Source organism: Chiloscyllium plagiosum, chromosome 1 (genome assembly GCF_004010195.1).
Source record: "Chiloscyllium plagiosum isolate BGI_BamShark_2017 chromosome 1, ASM401019v2, whole genome shotgun sequence".
NCBI lineage: Eukaryota > Metazoa > Chordata > Chondrichthyes > Orectolobiformes > Hemiscylliidae > Chiloscyllium > Chiloscyllium plagiosum.
In genome coordinates, this window is record NC_057710.1 from 87,046,172 (window position 1) to 87,072,034 (window position 25,863).

A 25,863-nucleotide genomic window follows, 5' to 3' on the forward strand; every position below is an offset into this window, starting at 1 on the left:
TCACATTTAACGACTTTTAAAATATCATTTCTTCCCTTTTGTCAGTGTCCCTTTACTGACCCTTATACATAGCTGTTCCTAAAGTCTCTATTAATCACGTAACAAGATATATTACATAAAACAGCTCTGCCTGTAACCTTCACTTCCTACACATGAAGAGGTATGTGTTTTCCATTTGCCTATTTCACCATGATGTAGCAGTACTTTCCTATTTTAAGGACACTTAAAGAAGACGGTTTCATAATTGTGAGTTATTTTAACAGTGAATATCTATTTTAAGCATAAATACCCAGTTTAAAGCCTCTGATAACTGACTACAATGTGTAACAATCTTCTACGAAATAGTTACGTTTATAACTATAATAGTTACGTGGGCGGCACGGTGGCACAGTGGTTAGCACTGCTGCCTCACAGCGCCAGAGACCCGGGTTCAATTCCCGACTCAGGCGACTGACTGTGTGGAGTTTGCACGTTCTCCCCGTGTCTGCGTGGGTTTTCTCCGGGTGCTCCGGTTTCCTCCCACAGTCCAAAGATGTGCAGGTCAGGTGAATTGGCCATGCTAAATTGCCCGTAGTGTTAGGTAATAAGGGGTAAATGTAGGGGTATGGGTGGGTTGCGCTTCGGTGGGTCGGTGTGGACTTGTTGGGCCGAAGGGCCTGTTTCCACACTGTAAGTAATCTAATCTAATCTAATCTAAACTGGCAACTCCCACAAAACAAAATTCATTACACGAATAACAAGAAAGCCATATAAAAACATATTGAAATAATTGATATGATTTCCTCAGAATAACTTGATGTCACATCAATAGGTGCTGTGCAATGCATAAAACAGGGCGACTTACGTTTCAACATTTTTACAGCAACTTTCATAACAGGCTGTGAGCGACTTAAACCATAAGCAGTTCCTTCAACTACCTTTCCGAAGGCCCCAGAGCCAAGTATTCGTCCTTAAAAAAGCACAAGGTATATAATAATTAATGTGACTGGAAGAATTTTATCAGCAGAGTTATAGACGGTAAGGTAAATTATCATAGAGGACAGAACAAATACAAGTCAGAATGGTCAAATTCCATTCCAGATTGTGAACTAAACTTACAAAATTATTCAAAAAATGTGTGTGATGGTATACATTGTATTCTAACTTGCTTAATGAACAGTTATTTTCATCCACCTAGAAAAAATAAATTACATTTGCTTGGAGATAAGTTAAGGTATATTAGAGTATCTGCTGCAGTTTTCTACCATTGTTACTTTAAAGTAATTTGAGGAAGCTTATATGTTACCAGTGGCAGAAGTCCTGCACAAAATCATCTTCCATCAGTTCAAAAATGAGGCAGCAAAATTTTGCACAAAACAACACACAAACAGCAGTGAGGTGATGATCAGATAATCTGTTTCAATCATGTTTAGAATTGGTTAGGAGATGAGGGTTCCCCTGTTCATCAATGAAGAGCACTCTGAGATCAATTCAGTTCACTTCAGTATAACACTCATCAGAAAGACGACTGTCAATAATGTCCATCTAGTATTTTGTGTTGAAATCTCTGAAGTGGACTTGAATCCCTGACTTGCTATCATTGACCCATCACTGAAAGGTCTGAAATGGGGCTTACTTAAAAGGGCTGGATAGTTCAAATGTCTTGATATCTCACTTTTGAGCACCTGCAGTTAGTGGCTAATAAGACACATGCTTAAAACAGATGAAGACTTACCTAGGACAAGTCCATCCCGGGGAAATTCCCATCTGGTATCATAGGGAAGTTGCATGGGATCAACATAAATGTATTCATGCCCATCTGGACTTATTGATTCAATAACTCGCCATCTTATTTCATATCTTGGTTTCTGTGCAAAGCAATAAATAATGGCTTACAATATTGGTACCACAGGATCCTTTTTTTCCTTCTGTCTTAATCAGAAAATATATCCACATTGCAACATTAAGTTATAATTATATTAATATTACCAATATCTCAGAATTGGAACAAATTACCTGTAAACAAAAAAAGCCAGTAAAATATAACTGCACACTTTGAGACTAAATATTATTTAGGATGCAATTCAATTGCTATAGAAACTATTCAAAAGAATCCCAAAACATATATTGCAGGGCAGAATGGCTTCACATGAATATTGAGACCTAACTACTTCTGATCTCTGACACTGATGCTGCCACATTTGTGAAGTCAATGCCTTGAATGATTTTAGAGCATTACTCTTACCCAGGAAGTCTAACTGAGGATGCACATAATAGGGGAAAGGTGGGTTCACTCCTTCTAAAAATATTTTGTTGTTACACCTGCAATCTACATGGTAATGAGACCGCAGTGATTCATTTTCTTTTAAAAAGTGATTTCTCAGGATTTCAGATCATGTTTGTAGATGAGATCCTGAAGTGGATCATGCATCTACTCCTTGTTTGTCTAGTCCGTGTGATCTCATCAGATATTCCTGTACTAATCATGTGCTGGCTCCCATAGAAGACCAGGAGTACAAGAATGCCTATTCGTGAATTGCCACTCCTAATGTCACTCTCTTACATTTGATACCCTTGCTAGGGAGGAGCAAGGACTCCATCCCCAACAGCCAGGCTGGAACTTTTAGTGCAAGTCCAATGCCCTGCAGTTTGAAGTTTGAACTGAATTCCAATACAATTATACCAGGCATATTCCTAGTTCAATAAGGAGTGTTTGCAAGATGCAGGCTGGCCCAAAGTAATCTATTTACTGACCCTAAAAAAATCTTGTTTTTTTGGAAGTTGCTTCCATAGCATTCTTTATTCTTTCATGGGATCTGGATATCACTGGGAAGGTCAATATTTACTGGCCATTCTTAACTTACAAGAGCCGAGTGGCTTCCTTGACTAATTCAAAGGCAGTTAAGAATCAATCACATTAAAATGGAGTCACATGTTGGCCAGCTAAGAGTGATAGACTTCCTATCCCAAAAGACATCGGTCAACCAGATGAGGTTTTACAACAATGGTTTTCTGGTTATCATTAGATTAGCATTTTGTTTTTTATATTCAGAATTATTAACTGCATTTAGATTCCACCAACTCCCATAATGGGGTTTGAACCCGTGTCCCAGAACATCAGCCTGGATCTCTGGATTACTAATCCACTGTCATTACACAACAGAACTCCCATTGAAACTGTAATGGTTAACAGGCCTATGCCTCAAGCCATTGTCCTCTGATTGGAGGTCATCTTATTGAATCAATTTATCTTTCACCTTTAAAAGACCAATGGCAACTTTTTGTAAATGGTGCACTTTTCTGCCAGAGAATACACTTCATTGCAACATTAATGGACTTGCAACATTTATTTACCTGTTTCCAAACTACAACAAGCACGATTAGAGAAATGATTACAATAACCAACAACACCAAGACAGCAGCAGCCACTGTCAGCTCCGAATGGAGATCTGTAAATAAATATTAAAGGCTGTTAGTCCAAGAAATATATCTTTTATTCATGTTTTTGTTAAAACACTTTCAGATGTAAATTAAAAAGGCCAGCATTTTAGACATGGGGGAGTTTCCCAGTGTACCACTAGATGAGTCAGCAGTGAATGTGTTAACTGGCAGAGAGGGGAACTTGCACCCACCTCACAGAACTGCCAGCCAATCTGAGTGACTAGAATACAGAGCTCATGGTGGGCACTGAAAACAATGGCTTCAGGTTTCCCTAATTGGAGGACGTTTCTATTCATCCAGGTTGTCAACCAAACAGCCTAGTACCTCACTAACAGTGACAAAGTCAATGTTGTGTTAAATTAGAGTTAGTTCCTACTGATTGACTCCTCATGCAGCTCTTCAAAGTTAGAGGGAGACTCATTGAGAATAACCTACTGGCTGCCACGCAATCCCTACTGCCTTGTTGTATTCACAATTGAAGTGGACTTTATTTTTAGTTTTAGCAAGTACTAAACTGATTTTTGACAAATGCAGCAAATTCATTGGGGATTTCAAAACATAAAAGTGAATTTATCAGTTGCTTATGCTATAGAATGACTGACTACACAGAAATTGATGGTGATGCACAATGCATACAACGGTTCCTACCCTAATTGTGGATTTGGTCAGTGCATCAAGACTGGGGAGGGGAGGAGGCTGACCAATCACAGCCACCTCCTACCCGCATCCACCTATTGCCATCCCATCCACCTTTCTGCCCAGCCTCCTCCCTCATTTATTTCACAGCCAACTTTCCCTTCCCCAGTTCTAACTGGAACTTAGTGCAAGTTGAATACAAATAGTCAAGTTTGGGTTTGCTAAAGTTTCATAATTTGTCCAATTGACAGAATGCATCTCTGCATTATTTTAAAACACTCAAAAAATCCCTTCAAGTCAATGTTTTGCTAGATTTTTGAAAAGTCCCAAACTACAAGATGCACTGTAGAAATTCATCAAGGCTCCTTAGACAGCACCTTCCAAAACCCATGACCCCTGCCATTGTAGCAAGAAGGACAAGCGCAGCAGATACATGGGAACATCATCATCTGCAAGTTCCCCTCTAAGCCATTTACCATCCTGACCTGGAAATATATCGCTATTGCTTTACTGTCACTCTCTCCCTAAGGGCATTGTGAGTCTTCATACACCAATGGACTGCAGTTCAAGAAAGCAGCTCACCACCATTTTCTCAAGGACAACTAGAGATGGGCAATAGAAGCTGGACCAGCCAGCAAAGCCACATCCCATGAATTTTTAAAAAACCATTAAACCATCATAATAAAAGCCCTGAAGCTAATGCCAACTCATGGTGGCTCAGTGGCTAGCACTGCTGCCTCACAGTGCCAGGGACCCAGGTTCGATACTCTCCTTGGACGACTTGTGTATGTGTAGGTTTTCTCCGGCTGCTCTGGTCTCCTCCCACAAGCCAAAGATGTGCAGGTCAGGTGAATTGGTAACGCTAAATTGCCCATTGTGTTAGGTGTATTAGTCAGGGGTAAATAAAGGGTAGGGGAATAAGTCTGGGTAGGTCACCCTTCAGAGGGTTGGTGTGGACTTGTTGGGCGAAATGGCCTGTTTCCATACTGTACGAAATCTAATCTACTGGTGAATATTTCACCAGTAGACATTTTCTATATGGGGCTGTGAAAGCAGACTGCAAAAGTAGATACATAATTTCGACGTAGACAAAATAAAGCCTTTTTACAAAGTGTGACTTTGTTTCATGTTAAATTATCCCAGCTCTTGCAACTCAACACTTTTGCAGCAGACTCATGACAAGATCCTAGTCTAAAAATGTTTCATGAACTATAGCCTTGGGTTCTTTCCCCCATGCAGTTTGCCTGAGCACACAACTTTACATGGTATTTATATCCTGAAACTACTTCCAAAGAAAAGAAGCATGCTAAAATGAACTTTAATGAAAGGTATTATGACACACATTGGACTATCTACCATTGGTTGGGATGGAATAGAAATCCTTACTTACTGTGAGCCACCACTTTGACTTCACGTGCAACGGCTGCAAGCTCATTCTTTGCAATGCATCTCACTGCGACCGTGTTATCAACTTTCTGAAAGGTCAGCTTGCTCTCTATAGTATTTTTCTTGGTCTGATGGGTCTCAATGCTAATATCACTGGAATTGTTGTGGAGAACATTCCAGAGCAATGAGTCATTCGCACACCTATGGTAAGACATAAAGAATTTTTAGTCAGATTTTCATTCCATTAGTCATTGGAAATTTATAATATCTGAAAACAATTAAAATGCCATTTACTTAGAGGCAATGAGGGAAATACTTTTCTCTACTGGAAAGTTTCTTTTTTTTTAACTGAATGATAATTAAGGGAACTATATTTTTTTTGTTCAAAGAAGCTTTTTTTCCTCACTTAGTATGCTGCGTGATTGAATGATTAAGTCCTCACTTTTTTAGGTCTGTACATATCAGCCATTCAACCTCTGGGCTTGGTGTCCCATCTGCCGAACATGAAACTATCTGACCACTCGCAGAACCATGGTGGACATCAACAAGATTGATGATTTTTGCAGGCACTGTAAAAGAAAACATAAAATGACATGAAAAGGTTTGATCTGTGCTTGTCTACCCAAGTACAATCTGATCCACAGCATTTTACTCTGCACTAACATCATTAAGGATATACGTGACACAGGAAACTACCAAGAATTGCTCACAGTTCGTAAGGGTCATCTTTAGAGTATCAGCCATCTCACACAGAGATCAAGAAGGCAAAATGTGAAAGATCCTGGATCATGAATGAAATAAGACTCCAGTCACATTTTGTTCTTTAATTAGCAGAGTTTACTTGAACATGACACACAACCTGTTAAAGTAGCTAAGAAAATCAAAATTTCATATTCTCAATTGTCAGAACAAAGCAGTGAACCCACTCTTGGCAGAAAACTGGTAAGCATGTAATTAAAACTGTGCTGGTCGGTTACCTTCCTGACAGTCACTCTTTTCCTGCCACCCTAATATATAGGATTATATAGACACAGGATTCTCAAATTCATATTTAACAAAGATAGGACCTTGTAGTTGCATTTGACCCAGATCCAAGTGAGGAAGGGGTTCTGGCTTGCACACTGGCTCAAAGCACATCAGCAGTTTTCGAAAAGACAGGGAGAAGGTCCAAAGTTAAAATATAATCCTTCTTACGTGTGACCTGGAGAAGTAGGAATGATCTTTCAAATCCCACACGAAAGTTACTACCTCCACTGTCTCACATCTTCCCATCCTTCTGTAATCCCTTGGAACTCCCTGAGAATCCTTTCCAACAACCTGCCTATGTGATGACAATTTTTCCTTTAATTCTGGCTGTTTTAGGCAGGGCAGCTGATCAGTGGCATGAAGATGAGGCCTCAAAATTAGACCAGCAAAAGCATTTTGCACATGCCCCTGCTTGAAACTCATTGGTAGTTCAAACCAATCTGACCTTTTGTGAAGATTACTTTGTAACTGACACATTTCTTTTTAGAGACTGGTGGACCTGCTAATATGTTTCAAGTGTTTGAGTATTTTAAGATTATCAGCATTACACATCTGAGTGCTTAATCTTCTAAATTTGGAACTATCACATTAATATTTCCTAGCATTAAAACAGGTACTACAAATATTGACTAGTTAAAGTATGTATTGGAGTTTGTTCATGTACCTTTAACTTGTAAGTAAAATGTGTGACTGGTACTATTATCTTCATTTTTAACAACAATGGTGTAAGCCCCACTGTCTTGTTTCTTCGCACGAATCAAGGTCAGGTTACTTTGATACCTGTATAAAATAAGAATCAAGTAGCAAATAAGGAAATAGTAAACTGAGATAGCATTAAATTTCATTTTCTTAGTGGAGGCATGTAGCTTAGAGTGGGTTCAGGATATTGGCACTGCTCCAAAAACAGAAAGCAAGGCAGACTGTTTTCACACAAAGTCCCACTCAAAGTCAAATAAAGATAAATACTCTGATAATCTGGATTTACTTGAGGGATAAATGGCAAGAAGAAGAGATTTCCTGTTTCAAAACAGTACTTTTAGTAATAGAAATCTCATGGCCCACCTGCGAGGGCAAATGAATCCTTGGTGTAACATCCAAATTGAAACACAGAACCCCTGACAGTGTAGCATGCCCTCGTACTGATTGAACTAGATTTTCTGTTGACTTATCTGAAGTAGAGCTTGACCCCATGATTTTCTGACTCAGATGTCAGAGTGCTACTGACATTGAGTTGAGTAAAATGTGAAGCACATTTGATTCTGAGAGAGCTGGACAGAGTAGACACTTAGAGGTTGCTTCCCTGTTCCTGCTAGTCTAGAATTAGGAGATATAATCTCAGACATTTAGGATAAAGTCAGAAGAAATTTCTAACTGGAATTCTTAACCTTAAAGAGCTGTAGATGTTCAGGTGATGAATACATGATAAACAAAAAGCAATGTTATGTACTAAGGGAATCCAGGGATATGGGGATAGTGTGAGAAATAGAACTGAAGTGGATGGTCAGTCATGCTCTTAGTGAATGTTATTGAGCCGTCAAAGGGCTAAATGGCTTAGTTCTGTTCCTATTTCTCATGTTTTTATGACACAGTCCCAAAGAATTGTCAGTAATGTAAAAGATAAAGAACTAGCATGGATTTCTTCCAGAAAATTTACTATGTGTTTGACTGATACTGTGGTCTGACTTCTGATTTACCTAATTTCCTGGGTTTTTACTGTGTTGATCATCACCTCGTTGTTATCTTCTTGCAAGGTGACATTGTCTTTCAGCCATGACACCATGGGTTCAGGGTAAGCTTCAATGTTCACCACAAATTGTTTGACTTCATGTAGGTCTGCAAATTCTTCTGTTCCATAGCTAGGATCCAAATTAATAAATCCTTTGTCTAGGAATGAAGAACATGGGAGGCAAATAAATCACATCAGTCCAGAAAACTTGCTGTAGTTCTCTGTAATATAGGATTTTTTTAAAAACTGGCTATTTGGCATGCTCCATTAGCTCCCATTTTAGGGGAAAGTCAAGTAGGACTTGCCATTAAATACTTTGAATAGTCACTGCCTCTTTCAGAAATCCCTACATCCACCATTGCATTAAAACACATTTGTTTCTTCTCTACACTCTCGACATTCATCAGGATTGCATCTCAATCTCATTTCACAGTGTATTTCATTGAAATAACAAATTGCATTTTTAGAGTGGCTTGCACAATCTCAAGTTGTCCAAAAGCACCTTACAGTCAATTAAATGTTTTGGAAGACACTGTTTGAATGTAGAGGCATAAAGTCATAGGGACTTACAGCATGGAAGCATGCCATTTGGCCCAACTTGTCCATGCTGCCTAGTTTTCTCAATTAATCTAGTCCCATTGGCCTGCATTTTGTTCATATCCTTCCATACCTATCCCATCCACGTACCTGTCCAAACGTTTCTTAAATTACAAAATTGTACTCGCTTCCACCATTATCTCTGGAAGCCTATTCCTGCCACTCACCATCCTCTCTATGAAAAAGTTGCCCCTCTGGATCCTTTTATATCCCTCCCTGTAAGAACGATTGCAGCAAATTTGCACACTACAAGCTCCCATAGACAAATCATGGCCTGATACTATGTTTTGGTGCTGTTCATTGAGAGATAAATATGGGCCAGATCATTGCAATCAGTGTGATAGAATCTTTTACATCAGTTAAGCAGTGCCCTGATTTAGCATCTTATCTGAAATACAGTGCAATACTATCTCAGCACTGTGCTGAAGTATCCATCTAGGTGACATGCTCAACACTCTGGAGTGGAACTTGAATTCACAAATTTCAAATTAAAACATGAGAGTGTTAACCAGACAACTATGGCTGACACCTGATATTGGAACTACTCTTCTTCATGCCATAGGTTTTCCTTTCTTCACAGAGTTATAGAGTCTTCAAAACAAATTCGGAATATCATCTAAAAACATGGGCAAAGATGCTGAAATCCTGTGATAAACTGCAGCATTTTACAGAATATTATGTTGTTAGAGAATGTGTCGATGGTGTTTGGATTTTCAAACTTATTTGGAGCATACCCCCACATTCCCATTCAATGGTGTATGCCCACAATAGTGTGTGTCTCAACTCATGTATCTGGTAGGGGAGAGGGGATGACCATGTGATTTTTTGATCCTAGCAATAGCTCAATTCCATTGCATTTGGTCAAATTTTAAGTCTAAATGCAAAATCTTTCATCATGTCTGAAAATTGCATCAAAAAAGTGACATAATAATATATTACAAAACTTTTCAAGGAACACCTGTTGTAAATGTGTGGTTTTTGCACATGGACATGCATTAGAACACATAATATATAGAAATAAAATCAGCGATTCCATACTAATTTATACCCACCACTAACAAGGATGTTAACCTGCTTTAATCGCTTGGTATCTTGAGTTGCATGTAACACAGAACATTCATAGAGTCCAGTATCTTCCAGAGTGGCTTTCTCAATTTGCAAAGTCTTCATTATTTTTAAGCTTGGTTGTCTTATTTCCTTAAGAACTTGGTGTGCCTCAGATCCTTTCTGTAGTGAAACAAGATATCCGTATGAATGATTATGATTTATTTTACTTTTATCCTTCAGAATTTATTTTTAAAAATTTGCAACAAAATGCTCTTTTTTAGCAACAGAGCTAACTTGAAAATTCTCAGGATACACTGTACGAATAATAGTGTTAAAGTAAAATGTTTTAGCTGCCCCACAGTGCTAAAGTTGAAGCACTAACAGGAATTTTCCCAAATGATTTCTCTATAGATCACACTAGAGCAGCAAATTCCATGTGTGGTCTTACTAAAACCATATGGAATTGCAATTAGACGTGTTTACACTTATATTCCAATAGCTAACATACTATTTGTTTTGCTAATTCCTGTACCTGCATGCAAACTTTCTGCGATTTGTGTGCAAGGACCCACGAGATCCCTTTGAATGCAATTATTTACTCATATCTCACAATTTAAAAATGTTCTGTTTTTTCAACCAAATTGGACAACTTCACATTTCTGCACATGAAATTTCCGCTGCCATGTATTTCTCCATTCACTTAGCCCATCTATACACTTCTGTAATCTCTCTGTTTCTTAGAGCTTTCTTGCCCAGCTAACTTTGTATAGACAGCAAACTTTGTAATATTACACATCCCACCATCCAAGTTATCGACATAGATTGTAAACGCTTTAGGTCCAAGCACTGAAATGTATGGTATCCCACTAGTTAAAACCTGTCATTTTGAAAATGATTAATTTATTCTTATTGTCTGATTTATGATCTTTAACCAATCCTCAATTTCTGCTAATTTATTGCCTATTTCCAAAGCTCCAATTTTAATGTAACAACACATTGGAAGGCATCTTATGAAAAACATTTTCAAAATTCAAATAACTACATTCATTTAGTTCACTCATTTATACTAGTTCATTCATTCCTTTATCTTAGTTACATCCTCAACAAACTGGATTAGGCAAGCTTGACTTTCTTTTGATAAATCCATGCTGATTCTGCACAATAATGTCTTGTTATCAACAGAGTAATAATAGGTTTTACTATGTTCCCTGTTCACTGACATATAATTCTTTATTTTCTTTGTCCTTCTTTTCTTCAGTATGGGGGCGAGGTCTCCTATTTTCCATGGAAACTGTTTCAGAACTGTCTCTGCAACTGTTCCTTTTCAAATGAATAAACAGGCTTTTGAATTCAATGGATATTAATCTCATTAATTAGCCCTATTGTATTTCTTTACTAATGTGCCTCACTTATGTTCCTCAGTTTTACTAAACTTTTAGTTACCCACTACTTCTGGAATGCTTTTGAACACAGAAAATATATAATTAATGGTCCTGCCATTACAATTTCTCCAAACTCTGCCACTAAGAGACTCATGTACACCGGCACTAATCTCTTCCTTCCGACACACCTATTAAGGCTGTTACAATTTATTTTTATATCTCTCACTAACTTACTGTCAAATCCAATTTGCTGTTATCACTTATCTGGCCTCCTTAGCTCATTTCTAGAATTCTCCCTATCACCAAATTTAATACTTTATTTGGTAATGTCAGAACGCCTTTCTTTAATTTAATTTTACTTTTGAACTTATCTTATTAACCACAGTTTTCCCATGGGGTTTTCATTCTTTTAAGGGATTGCAAATTATTATGAGTCATGAATTACAGTAATAATTTAAATTTTTGCCTTTGTTTATCCATCATCCTATTTACTAATGTTGTATTCCAATTAACCTTGGCCAACAAGGCTTTCACACTTGCTCAGATTACTCTGCTCAGATTTGAAATCTGAGTTTCCAGGTTCCAACTCTCCAACACAATATAAAATTCCACCAAATTATAATCACTCTTCCCAATATTGATAAATTATTGATGAATCTTGTTACATTGCATAATAACATTTCAAAGATTTTAAATTTCCAAATTGGTTTCTTGATATACTGCTTTGGAAGATTATCATGAACAGTGATCACTAAATCTCAAAATATACTGAATCCTCTACAGAGACTGCTACCTTCAGGTCTACATCATCTTGTACTATTAAAACATTATTTAGACTATGAAAATATTACACCTCCATTATTTTCAGCAATCAAGCATTGTTCTCCCAAAACTTGATTCCACTTGAGGAAGCAAAGTAATCCAAGAAAAAAAACAATTTTATTTACATTTTTTCCTGGATAATTCCAGTCTATGTTCACCACTTCATTATCCATTACTAGACAAGTCACAAAGATTGGTTCACCCACTTTCACTACGGTTTTCTCAGCTTCTATTTCAACATAAAGATCATCTGCCACTAGAAAATAAAATACAAAAAGTTATTAAAACACATTTCAATGGGAACAGACATGATAGTGCTTTTAATTTATCAATAACAACTGACTGTTCACAAATAATAAAGATATAATTTACACTTCTTAAAAATATGTTGTAGAATACCCTTATAATTTTATTACAAATGACAAAAGAAGAACACTCCCCTCCTCCCTCCTTAGTGCTGAGGATGAGTAAAGGAACTCTTATTTTTACAGTGAAAAGAAATTCAGAAGTAGATGCTATTTTATTGGATGATAGTATCCATAATTAAGTAGCACTATTTAGTGGGTAATAATAACAAGGTCTTTATTTGGTCATAAATGCTGATTAAGTCATTATCCTAATATACAAAGCAAAGTGTGTTGTGTATCATTTAATATCTAGATGTAAAATTATCTTTTAATTTAAATTTCCTTGATCTTTCAGAAGTCATAAAATTAAAAATTCATCTTTAAACTGTAATTAACTACTTTTAAGTGTCTTTATGTTTCATACTAGTTATCATGTTACTACACGAAGGTTTATGATAGGGTCCATCTACCACAATGTGTTTACACCATATAACCAAGGTTTGAAATGAATCAGTTCCAGTTGATTGAAATCTCTTCTATTTTTTATTATTGAGAACTAATGTGAAATTGTGTTTTTGCAACGTCCACTTATTTCCTAACTAGTCTGGAAACTACCTCTCAAAACAATAACATAAACGAAGAGGTGTGGTTGCTGAAAATCTGAAACAAAAACAGAAAGTGCTGGAAAGTGAAAACTCAGCAGATCTGGAAACATCTGTGGAGAGAAAAACAGAGTTAATGTTTCAAGTCCAGTGACTCTTCAACAAAACCCTAACTTCTCACAATTTAACAATCTCACTCAGAGAGGTTAAAATTAAAAAAGACAAAGAAAGATTAGCATTTTGGATGGCATGGTGCCTCAGTGGTTAGCACTGTACAGCATCAGGGATCTGAGTTCAATTCCAGCTTTGGGTGACTGTGTTTGTTAAGATTGCACATTCTTCCCCAGTCTGCATGGGTTTCCTCGTGGTTCTCTGGTTTCTCCCACAGTCCAAAGATATGCAGGGTAGGTGAATTGGCCATGCTAAATTGCCCATAGTGTCCATGGATATGCAAGTTGGGTGGGATAGCCATGGTAAATACATGGATAGATTAGGGTTTGGGTGTGATGTTCGTTAGAGAGTTGAATGCGGACTCGATGGGCCAAATGGCTTCTTTACGCACTGTAGGGATTCAGTGCTATGAATTATATGGCACACTTCACAATTTTAGGATATCCCTGAGTGCTTTCCAACCAAATAAACATTTCTTTGAAGTGCAGTTGCTGTTGTAATATGGGAAATTAAGTGGCCAATTTATACCCACAATGTCCCACAAACAGCAATGTGATTATGGCCATTTAATATGCTTTTACATTGTTGATTGAGAGAATAACATTGGCAAGGAATAACTCCCGTTCTTTTCTTTGAAATAGTGCCATGGGGTTGCTTATATCAGCCTGTGCTGTAGGAATAGTGTTGCACACAGAAGAAATCACCTCTGAAAGTACAGTACTCCACTGGAGTGGTAGCCTAGATATTTGTAGTGAGGCTGCAACCTTCTGACACAGCAGTAAGTGTGCAGCCACAGCTGAGTAAGCAACAGAGATGGGGAGGAAGGGAATTGACACTAATACACTCCTGAGGCTGAATGGACCCATAACATTATGGAATACAAGGAGATCATGTTGTGTCTGTCTGTACTACATGTGACTGAGATGTTCCATTCCTCAAAACTAATGTTGTTTACAGCGAAAGAAAAAGGCCTTTCAAAAAAACCTTTTAGAATGTTTTAAATGTTGCACTTAATTACAATGCCAAAATGCTTCATTAACTAGTACTACATTATCCAAATGTTCAATAATATTTCTCTACTCTGACTGTTGAATTAATTGATGTTTAACTGCTGATAAATAAACTTATGAACTTATAAATAAATAAATGTTGTTCAATACATTTCAACTATTATTGCTCTAATGAAAGACAATAAATTCAAAAATTGCTTCACCTTTAAATCTATTAACAATGTATTCTTCTGATCTGTGCTCTACACCATTGATCGTTGTGATGCAGGTATATGTCCCCTCTTTGAAGAGGCCACTGAATCCTTCTTTATTATTATAGGTTGTAGGAATTATGGTGTTAGTATCGACATTGAGCAGGGTGACATAGACATCTGGATCAGATACACGACATGGGATCTCTGCAACTTCACCCTCTGCTGCTATTACTATATTTTCAAAGTAGGCTTGTGGGATGAAAGGATAGTCAGGATCTGGAAAAAGACCAATGGATTTAATAATTAACTGCTTTGGCAATGTTTGAAAGAAATAAAACTTAAAATGAATGGACTAAAATGTCTAAACATATTTATGATAGATTTTGCAAAACATCATTAAGCATCTCAATAGACAACATCAAAATACTTTAGAGTCGAGAGTGTGGTGCTGGAAAGCACATGAATGAAAGGCTTATGCCTGAAATGTTGATTCTCCTACTCCTCAGATGCTGCCTGACCTGCTGTGCTTTTCCAGCACCACACTCTCGACTCTGATCTCCAGCATCTGCAGTCCCCACTTTCTCAAAATACCTTATCCAAAAGCAGGTGAAAATTGAGAGAATTTTTATTTCATACAAGTATCTTGCACTATCTGCACTCTGACAGTCACTGATACATTAGTACATTTCTTCTTTTGGAATAAGAATTTAGATGTAAAATTAGTTGTTTTTTCACTGAGAACTGTTATCTTGTGGTTTGTTTCCACTACAAAGTTTTTCATGAAAGGGGTCCAGCATTATTCAATACCTGGAATGAACTCTGAGTATAAAACGTTGTACTGGTGCCATATTATAATAAGAAGACACCTCAGGGATTTTAGTCAGAGCAATGGTTACACAAAGCCATCTAATTCAAACTGCTAAGTGTTTGGCAACTAAAAATTGTGACATCAACTAATTTATTTTTTGGTTTGAATGACTTTCAGCTGCTCATAGTCAATTTGCCAAAGGGAGTTTCAGCTTAGAGCAAAGGAAAAACTGATGTCATCCAACTTGTCACTCATATTCTAACTTCTACCAGCCAAGCACAGAGCATCCTGGAAAGTCTCCAATTCAAACTGTCAGATGGAGAAATCATAGTTTTTGCATAAACTAGCTGTGAAGAATGCAATAAACTAATTAGAAGAATTTCTGCTTTTATAAGAAATTCTTTGAAATAAACAAGAACACTTCAGACCCTTCTGTCCTTCTGAAGCTACTGTTGGAACTTTGAAATGAAACCCACAATTCTTAAGAAGTAGTCTTTTAATAATATGTTGGCATTCAATTAATACATTAAATTTTAAAACAGCCTTACTGTTAAAACCTGACTCAGCTGGCAGGAAATGAGGGTGATCAGGTTAGTTGTTTTTTGGTTGGGCTTTTTGCAGTAATGTCAGCGGAGATTCACAATTCATTTCAGTGGGCATGTAATAGGATGGGGAGCAGATTGTTGTAGCCAGAGGGAAAATAATTAAACAGAGCAGCTCTGATACCTTTAATGGTGGGAGCTGGGAAAGATTAAAGGCAAGGTGGGATTCTGAAATGGACAGCCAAGAAGAACTGAGATTGGATGGTCAGGCATGGGGTGGGTGGAAAAGGTTGGCATGGTTGGCTAAATAAGAGAGTTGAGAGCGTGCCGCTGGAAAAGCACAGCAAGTCAGGCAGCATCTGAGGAGCAGGAGAATAGACATTTTGGGCAAGAGCCCTTCATCAGGAATGAATAAAAGGGTTACAGGCTTTGAGAGGGTTGGCATGGAGCAACAAGCGGCACGGTGGCACAGTGGTTAGCACTGCTGCCTCGCAGCGCCAGAGACCCGGGTTCAATTCCCGACTCAGGCGACTGACTGTGTGGAGTTTGCACGTTCTCCCCGTGTCTGCGTGGGTTTCCTCCGGGTGCTCCGGTTTCCTCCCACAGTCCAAAGATGTGCAGGTTAGGTGAATTGGCCATACTAAATTGCCCGTAGTGTTAGGTAAGGGGTAAATGTAGGGGTATGGGTGGGTTTCGCTTCGGCGGGTCGGTGTGGACTTGTTGGGCCGAAGGGCCTGTTTCCACACTGTAATCTAATCTAATCTAAAAAAAAGCATCATCATCATTAATGGCTTAGCAAGGCCCAGTGAGAGAGGATAGGAGTATTGAGATACGGGCGGTGAGGCTTGTGGATGACTGTTGGTAAAATATATATATGATATTCCAGAAGTATTCAGCCTTGTCAATAATGTTAGAGGTGGTGTTGGAGGGAAAGCATGGAATGGGTAAACCACCAATTCTGATGTCCTACATTGCAGTTCTCAGACCTCTCTGCAAATAAAATTTGCTTTACAGCCCATGCTATGAAATCTTGAAAGGTTAAAATGTCAGAAACCTTGGTTTCAATGTTGACTCTCCTTATCAATTTTAGTGACATCTGTCCTGGAGTATATTTGGCAGATGTTTATATCGTCTTTAGCTTCTCTCCCCTGTTGACTAGCCTGTTAATACTCATCAGTGACGTTCACACATTAGGTGAGACAATAGCATCTGTTAATCTGTATCTCAAGGGAGGAGATAACACCATGACAAGAGAAAGGGGAGAGACATTTGCCCAGAAATAGAAACATTTATTGTGGCAGAGTCAGTAGGACAAGCACAAATTTCCAAGTTAAACTTTTAGGGCTGTGAATTCAAATTTGAAAGAAGCAATTCCAGCAATTCCAAATTAGAAGGTACGCAGCAGTAGCTGCTTTGACATTTTCATTGGTAAATGCAATGTGAAGTGTGGAATTGAGCTATGCAAAATCTTTGGAAGTGCCAGATCCAACCTCCAGTCTCAGCCACATTGCTATAATTGGTGTCTATGTTCATCCTACAGAGGAAGAAAAGTAAATTAACCAAAGTTCCCTTTTGATGATTGCTATCCAATGAAGATTGTTGGAAAGAGTGACCTTATGAAATGCTGTCATGCTGGGGATCAGTTACAACCTGTGCAAGGATTAATAAACTGTCAACACTGACTATATTGACTCACACTTGGCTCACAAGAGTGACTACATGGCTGAGGTACGAAATGGGTGGTACCCCCCCAGTAGTTTCACCCAGCAGAATTGGACCTTCAGAAGAAACAGGGTGAAAAATAGTTTGAAAGGGATGTGAGGAAAAGACAGCTAATAAAACCAATTGACAATGAAACCTAAAGTTTTCCTGAGTACACAGTTGAATTGTTCCCTTCAATTTGCACAGACCTGGAACAAAAACATAGATATCTCGTCCCTCAATCTCGTCATCAAGCTGGACTGCTGGGTAATAGCAGGTATACCGGCCAGTATAAATTCCTGTTGCATTATGGACCTCAAGTGATTTCACAAAGTTTCCACTGTTGTTGTTTTCATCTTTTGTACTGACATTCTCCTCAAAAGATTCGTAAACTGGCAACTCCCAATCCACTTCATTCTCCCCGGAGCACTTCAAGTTGAATGACGTATGGAGAGCAACTCTTATTTCAACTGTGCTGGGGTAAACATCTGGTATTGTCTGGCTTTCAGCCAGCTGGGGCCCTGAAAGTAAGTAAAAGAAGTATGATCATCATTCATAGAACTAAACGAATAGTCTGCTGTGCTCAATTATCTTCTGTCAGAGCCAATTACTTCAATGTCACCACAAACATAATGAAGTGCAGTTCAAAAATCAGATTGCTCATAATCATTTACAGTGCTCCCAAATACACGGTTGCTTTCTTCCTTCAGCACAGTACCATTCACCACTAGAGGACAGACAACTACTCTGGCACCAGACCTCTACCAATCAATCGCTGTAATACCCCAGCTAGATGGTTCAGGGTAGCATTACCAAAAGGCTTCCCCCAACTGTAGCAAGTAGCTTACATCTGCTTAGCTTCTGCCTTGATGAGCTGGCAGAAATTGGAGAATCATTCATCCTTATAGTGAAAACCTTCTATACTGGATCTGTGATGGAGTCTAGAAGAATAAGGGGGTATCTGATTGAAACTTGCAGAATACCGAGAGACCGTACCGAGTGGACGTAGAAAAGGTGTTTCCACTAGTAGTAGAGACGGGGACCTGAGGGCACACCCTCAAAATGAAGGTATAACCCTTCAGCATTGAGATGAGGAGGAATTTCTTCAGCCAGCGGGTGGTGAATCTGTGGAACTCATTGCCACAGTAGGCTGTGAAGGCCAAGTCATTGAGTATATTCAAGACTGGGACAGATAGGTCCTTGATTAGTAAGGGTTACGGGGAGAAAATAAGATGATGAGGTTGAGAAACATGTGAAGCAGACTAGGTTGGCTTAACTTTGCTTCTATACCCCATGTCTTATACCACAGTGTATAAGAATGTCAATACTTCTAAGTCACCAGATCACACTGGTAATTAAACTCTGAGTAAAGAAAATCAGGCTTGAGTATGTTGTCTTCAAATATTTTTAAGTGCATTAAAAATACATTGTTGGAAATAATGCAGGCAATGAAAACACATGCCGGACCAGTTTCCAAATGAATACATCAAGGGTGACATCTCGCTGACCAGAAACATGTATCAGTACATTTTTCCAACACATTTCCTCCAAATGGTCAAAAAGTCAAATGAAGCATAGTATCTGTTTCTTTACATCTAGTCTTAGCTGTCAAAGCTCTTAGATGATTTGGGCAGCACGGTGACTCAGTAGTTAGCACTACTAGCTCACAGTTTGATTCCTGCCTCGGGCGACTGTCTGTGTGGAGTTTGCACATTCTCCCCGTGTCCATGTGGGTTTCCTCCAGGTGCTTCGGTTTCCTCCCACAGTCCAAAGATGTGCAGATGAATTGGCCATGCTAAATTGCCCATCGTGTTAGGTGCATGTAGGGTGGGGTAGGGGAATGGGTCTGGGGATTACTCTTCAGAGAGTTGGTGTTGGTTTGTTGGGACAAATGGCCTGTTTCCATACTGTGAGGAATCTAATCTAATCGTTGCATGCATTCCAAAAATTGAATTATTTGTTGTCATTATCGCATGAATTGTTCTATTAAGAGATGAGTAACAATCAATATCTGGAAACATCAGAAACATTCAACTACTTTATGTACAAAGATACTTTTATTACCTTCAGTGCTTCACACTACCCCTTCTTTAGTTCCTCATGGTTCCTTTCCATTGGCTGCCACACATAGGCAACTTGCCCCAGCTGACCAACAAAATTCAACACAGGCATCTGCCATTGTAGCCATTGATAAGTACAAGACAAATAAACTTAAGTGGAACATCTGACAGAAAAACTGAGACAACTTAATGGCAGTCTCCTGCGTGAGGCAGGAAAAGAGAAGTTTGGAAAATAAGAAGAACAGGCACAGCATTTGTTTGACATTGTTGTCCTTAAAATCCTTAAATCTCGATTATAAAATCCTCAAAACCACACACCAAACAAGGAACGACACGGAGACAAAATGCAATACAAATCTGCACCAGACCATCTCCTTTCCTTCAAAGGAAGACAAGCTCACCCTCAGAGATTTCAATTCCTGACTAGGCTGGGACCACAACAAACAGACGAAGGAAAACATTTTTCTGTTTCAGATTAAGATTTTAAGTCGGTTTAATATTTTCAATTGTACTACACAGCCAAAGTTGCATTTTTCAAAATAATTTTCACTTAGAACACATACTGAGATGGTTACCTTTGAAGACTTCCATGAAGAGGCAATCCAGTATCAGGAATATCTTCCAGAATATGTCCATCTTTGTGGAAAATTACTGAAGGGAAAGAAAAGAGAGACAGACTGCACATGATTCCAGAAACATTGGAAAGGTTTTCTATAGTTTATTTTTATTTGCAAGGTATGTCATTTTTCTGCTACACTCAAACAGTGAGAGCTTGTATAACTTACTTGATACCAGGTCACTACTATTTGTGACACAGCTATTAGACTGGTTTCTCTTCTGATTTTCAGAAAATGGTTGATAAGTCAGATGGAGTATGCAGGAGTATATTTTGAGCAGTAGATTAATTTTGGTTTAATTAGTATTTTTGTTTTTAAAATAGCATATTCAGTAAATACCCTAATTGAAAGGGTATCGATCATTTAGTCATTTTACTTTATCACTCTTTATAAAATGCTCTACTGTAAATTTGTTTTTTTTTTCAGCAGATCCTTTGTAACAGAAGGCCATATGCGATGGTTCAGTTATCTGCCACTAAGCCACCCTGTTGACAGATGAAGCCCTACCCTTAATCACTTGACCTAGGCTAACCCTTTGCAACCTCAGTCATGGATGTACCAGAGCCAGTCACCCAACTAGGAACCATGGCTCTTTATCAGTTCAGCCAACTTGAGTTTGGACTTCCTTGAGAAAATCGCTATTTTACAAGAAATCCAAAAATTGAACCAAACTAAACTGAACTTAGCCAGATCTGATCGAACTGCTTCAACTGAGGTCAGCTTATCAAAAGATTGTACTGCTTATGGAAGTCACAATTTACTTTAGCCTTACTGGATTCACTTTTTCTTCCATTTGCTATATATAAAGAAACAGCTTGACATTTCCACAGCTATTATGCTAATCTCTAAATTTAATGGGCTTTGAATTTCTGGGAAAATAGCAATTAGTTCATGAGTACAAAAACAGAAATTGCTGGAGAAACTCAGCAGATCTGGCAGCATCTGTGGACAGAAAGTCAAGTCAATATTTCATGTCCAGAGACCCTTCATCAGCCAGACCCGCTGAGTTTCTCTGGCACTTTCTGTTTTAGTTTCAGATTTCCAGCATCCACAACCTTGGTCTTAATTAGTTCATGAGTCTGCCATTACTAGTGAGGATAGAGAAATGGCAGCTGGTGGTAAAGAAGAGATATACCAGAAATTCTATATTTCCACAAAATTGCAAAAACCATTCGCCCCATTGCACAGTGAACCTGAACAAAACCAAAAATGAATCTTGTCATGAGATTTATGGATAAATTTTGTTTGTAGGAATAAATCTCACCACAGACATTTTGGACTGCCATAAGGATGGCATAAGGATGTGATTCATGAGGCCAACACGCCAACAAGCTTCCAGGTCTAAAAATTCTGAAGTCTCACTCCCATAGCTAGCAAATTATTTCTGAAGGTTTTCTGAATTGTAGTTTATTTATTGTTTCTCCTTTCTCTTTTCACTCTCTCTAATTTAACAATTTATTTTCTTATTATTATTTCTCTTTTTGTATCTGAGGTGACTTGCTTTTACCTCATTTCCTGCTCTTTTGTTTGTTCTGTCTCTCTCTATCCATTTGTTCATTGGATAAGGAGATAAAACATTGAACCCAATATTTATGAGGCCTCAGAGGTCCCACTGGTTTTCTGCGCCATTATCAACATGCACATCTAAGTCTTAACACTGGGAAACCAATACAATTTGAAGGCTAAAATTAAAATCCAATTCATAGCATATGTCATAAGATGTACCATTTCAGCAATTCATGGGCTAATCATTCTCAAGCATCCTGAATTTACTACTATAACAACTAGACCTGAACGATTTGTGAATTTATGGAAATTTAAACTTGAAGTACCACCCAGCGTTTACAGGAAAATTACTTGTATGTCACGTGGCCATTTAAGAGCAACTACTTGTCCTTTGAAGTACTTTTTTTGATTACTGCCTGGCCATCATCAGGCATTATTTGGTCATGTCTCAATTGGACCTCTCCTTCTTTGGGACTGGAATGCAACAGCCTGGTTTTGATGCTGTTAGCAGCACAGCCAAAAAAATCGGATGGAAATCTGCTCATTCCAAGCACATGGGAGATGCGCTGTGAGGATTTTGAACATCACAGCTGGCATAGGATGTATACCTTTCAAAACCACAGTTTGAAAATTAAATAAATTCAGATTTGCTCACTGATCATTTCACAAAGCGTTGCATTCTTTTTCTCACACCCACAATCCCTGCCTTTATTGCCAAGAACACCCACATTCTTACTGGACGCCAGTGCAATATTTCAGACTTGGTCTGTTATTCTTTAGCATTCCACAGGGCATCACCCGCCTCATCTAATTACATTTTACTCTACCAGGTAGTTTACACATTTTCTCAATGTACCTCGTCAGTCTCTCTATTCCTGTATGTGTGTCTCTGTGTCCATGTCCTGGGCAGAACATCAACAGCTCAATCCTGTGCTATTTGTTTGGCATTTCCAATAACAAAGTGCAGCACATTCAAACACATGACAATACAAAGTTGTTTTCACAGAATGGCCTTCTTTTCTTGGAGTTTTTTACTTCTTCCTGCCACCACAAGTCTCCAACCATTTGCAGACTGTGATGTCAATGTTGGCTGGAACCAGCTGGTTGAAAGCCCACTGCAGGGACATAGAGGGCATGGTCAGTTTTTCCATTGGTGCACATCTACCCGTCTGAGAATCGCTATGTGCAGAAATGCACATTCTGTAAACTGAGTATAAGCTCTGGTCTCCACAGATTTCCAACACTCTAGAGGGAAATGAAACTATGTGGGTAGAGAATTGCAAGACTATTGTAGATGTAAAAAGAAAATCCATGGAATTTGGAAACATACAGTGAATAGCTTTGTCAGGGTTCCATAAAGATGCAGCTTTAATGCACATTTTTGTTCTGATTCTGTTAGTTATAATCAAGTCTGTTGGGGGCTATTGGTCTTACTAGTGTTAATCTCAGAATTTCCAAACTCTTGGGTAATCATGAGGAATTAAAAACCCTCATTACATATTGATATTCGGTCAAGGAATTTCTTAATTCCTCTAACGATCATTGGCTCCTAGTGTCATGAAAACATAGATAACTAAATAGGGAATTCAGATTAAACCTTTGGTTTGGTAATCATAAAGGCATTGTTTTGAAGCAACAAGATTAAGGCAAATGTAAATAATTGGTTGAGAATCAGCTGCTGAATAGTCTAAATCTCTCATCTAATGAGCGCAATGAGAACCTAAATCTGCAATACCATTCCAATTCACCTGTTGTTGATGAGTCTGTTTGTATGGGGAAATAGGACCTAACCCCTATCAGTGCAAATGTCTTCTTTGATGACAGTTTGGGATAAAGAGTGCAATTTCAAAGACTCCTGATCATATCAGGCATTGTAATACAGTAAATAGTGAGGAAGGTATCAGTTGACTTCAAGAGGATATCAGCTGCTGAAGTGGTATATGACAGATGCAAGTGACTGAGGATAAAGTTGAGGTTCTCACACTTTAGAAGGGACAACACGGAGAGACGGGGCAATCTGAATTGTGCAATTTTAAGGGATGTGAGAAAACAGAGGCTTCTGAGGCACATGTACACAAATATTTGAAAGTGGCAGAAAAATTGATACAGGAATAAAGAAAGTATATGCGTTACTTATTTTTAACGAAGACCATTGAATGCAAAAACAAGGAAACAATGCTAAATCTTTACAACTTTTTTATAACATGGTGCAGATTTCTGTGTACCACACTTTAGGAAAATGACAAGGTCATCTAGAGAATTGCAAAAGCGGTTTTACCAGGATAATACCAGGGATGAGGAGCTTTATCCATTAGAAGAAGTAGAGAAGTTGGAATTGTTCTCCTTCGAGCAGATCACGCTACAAAGAAATTTTTAAAAAGTATTCATAATTATGAGGGGTTTGTCAGAGATGGAGAGATTGCCTAGTTCTACAAATGAGTCCAGATCTGGAGGTTGTAGATTTTAAATAATTGCCAAATGAGCTAGAAGTGGACAAGTGAATTTTTTTTCGACATACTGTCGATGATTGTTCAAATCGAGAATGCATGACCTGCGAGAGTTGTGAAAGCAAGGTCTCTGAAGGGCAGTACAAACTGTCAGTTAAAATGGCACAGATTAATTAAGACAGTCAACACAGATTTGTTGAGGGAAGGTCATTGTTGACTGGCAAACCTTTTGACTCCCGGAATCCAAGGACAAATAGCAAGTAGCATGTAAAATTGGTTCAGCTGGAGGAAGCAGTAGGCATGGGGAGTGACTGTGTTTTTGCAAATCGAAGGCTGATACCAGTGGGTTTCAGCTAATCTCAAGACTAGGTCTTTGCTTTTCATTATATTGCTATATCAGTAATTTAGGCTTAAATACAGCAGCATGACTGAAATGTTTACAAGATGATATAAACATTTGCTATGAGATTATTGGTGAGTATGAAAGCGAAAAATGACTGGAAGACATCAAAGATCTGATCAGATGGATAGAAAGATGATTAATCCAGAGAATTGTGAGTTTGTTTGAGAAGGTCAAACAAGTCAAGGGAATACATCATATAGAGTAGGATGCTGAGAAATATGTAGGAACAGACAGCCATTGGACTACACATTTGTAGCTTCCCTAAAGGTGGATATGATGGTAAGGTAGCATGTGGGATGCTTTCCCTTAAAAGTCAAAGCGACGAGTAGAAGTGCAGGCAAGTTATGCTAGAATCATCTAAAACACTAGTGGGGCCACAACTAGAATATTATATCCTGCTCTGGTCCCTCAACTGCAGAAAGGATACAATCCTGCTTGAGAGGACACAGGAAAGATTTACAAAAATGTTGCCAAGAATGGAGAATTTTAGCGATGGGAGAAGTTTGGATGGATGGATTGCTTTCTTTAGAACAGAGGAAACTGAGGTAAGATTTAATTTGTATATGCAAAATTGTGAGGGGTCTATTTCCCTTGACAGCAATAACTATAGCTAGGTAAAGTAATAAGTGAAACTATTCAAGGGTAGTTCAAAAGAATTGTCACCCAGCAGGCAGTCAGGGTCTTAAAATCAGTGGCTGGAAGTGTGATAGAGGAAGAAACTCTTAGGCATGCACATGAGATGCCTCTGCCTAAAGGGCTAAAGATAGGAACTAGAAAGTGGAGACTTCCATCTCCAGGGACTACTTTGCTATTTCAGTCCAGGTCAGATTCTGATTCTAAATTTAAACTGGAAATTCAGCACAATATGCCCAAATTTAAAACTGTCCTTCTTTAAGAAGTTCTACTTCAATGTCCCAGTTAATAGGGTGTTAATTTACATTTAGCATTGGGATTTTCACAGCAATATTGTTTGGTGCTGGACATAGAGTCACATAGTCAAATCTGCACTATTTAGGGTGGTGTCTCCTCCTCCTTAACTTTTCATATCATTGTGACTCTTCCATTTTCTCATCATATCCTCTCAGCAATTCTCCCAAGAACCAAAGAGATAGCAAGCTAGAGGGTCAGAGAGTGCAGGAGAGATGGTAAATAGAGGGTCAGAGAGTGGGAAAGGTGGTGAAGAGGAAGTTCAGAGTAGGAGAGATGGTGAGGAGGAGAGTCAGCGAGTGAGAGGGATGGTGAGGAAGAGGGTCAGAGTTGGAGGGATGGTGAGGAGGAGGGTCAGTGTGGGGGAGATGAGGAGGAGGAGACTCAGAGAGTGGGAGAGATGGTGTGGAGGGTCAGAGTGAGGGAGATGGTGAGGATAAGGGTCAGAGTGGGAGAAATGGTGAGGAGGAGGGTCAGAGAGTGGGA

General features: G+C 38.5%; 1 protein-coding gene across 2 annotated transcripts in view; it reads right to left on the reverse strand.

The window, feature by feature from the left end:
* The window catches only part of pdgfra (platelet-derived growth factor receptor, alpha polypeptide), a 51,698-nt gene that overhangs the window by 13,996 nt on the left and 11,839 nt on the right, over positions 1 to 25,863 (reverse strand). For both annotated transcript variants that reach the window (XM_043690827.1, XM_043690838.1), the window contains exons 2-13: positions 20,053 to 20,128; positions 17,627 to 17,938; positions 14,376 to 14,642; positions 12,168 to 12,298; positions 9,844 to 10,018; positions 8,163 to 8,352; positions 7,133 to 7,248; positions 5,885 to 6,011; positions 5,447 to 5,643; positions 3,334 to 3,428; positions 1,715 to 1,847; positions 845 to 949 (exon numbers count right to left, since the gene is read on the reverse strand). In XM_043690827.1, coding sequence (XP_043546762.1) covers positions 845 to 949; positions 1,715 to 1,847; positions 3,334 to 3,428; positions 5,447 to 5,643; positions 5,885 to 6,011; positions 7,133 to 7,248; positions 8,163 to 8,352; positions 9,844 to 10,018; positions 12,168 to 12,298; positions 14,376 to 14,642; positions 17,627 to 17,938; positions 20,053 to 20,113 — 1,909 coding nt within the window. In that variant the 5' untranslated portion in view covers positions 20,114 to 20,128. The remainder of the gene's footprint in view (positions 1 to 844; positions 950 to 1,714; positions 1,848 to 3,333; positions 3,429 to 5,446; positions 5,644 to 5,884; positions 6,012 to 7,132; positions 7,249 to 8,162; positions 8,353 to 9,843; positions 10,019 to 12,167; positions 12,299 to 14,375; positions 14,643 to 17,626; positions 17,939 to 20,052; positions 20,129 to 25,863) is intronic.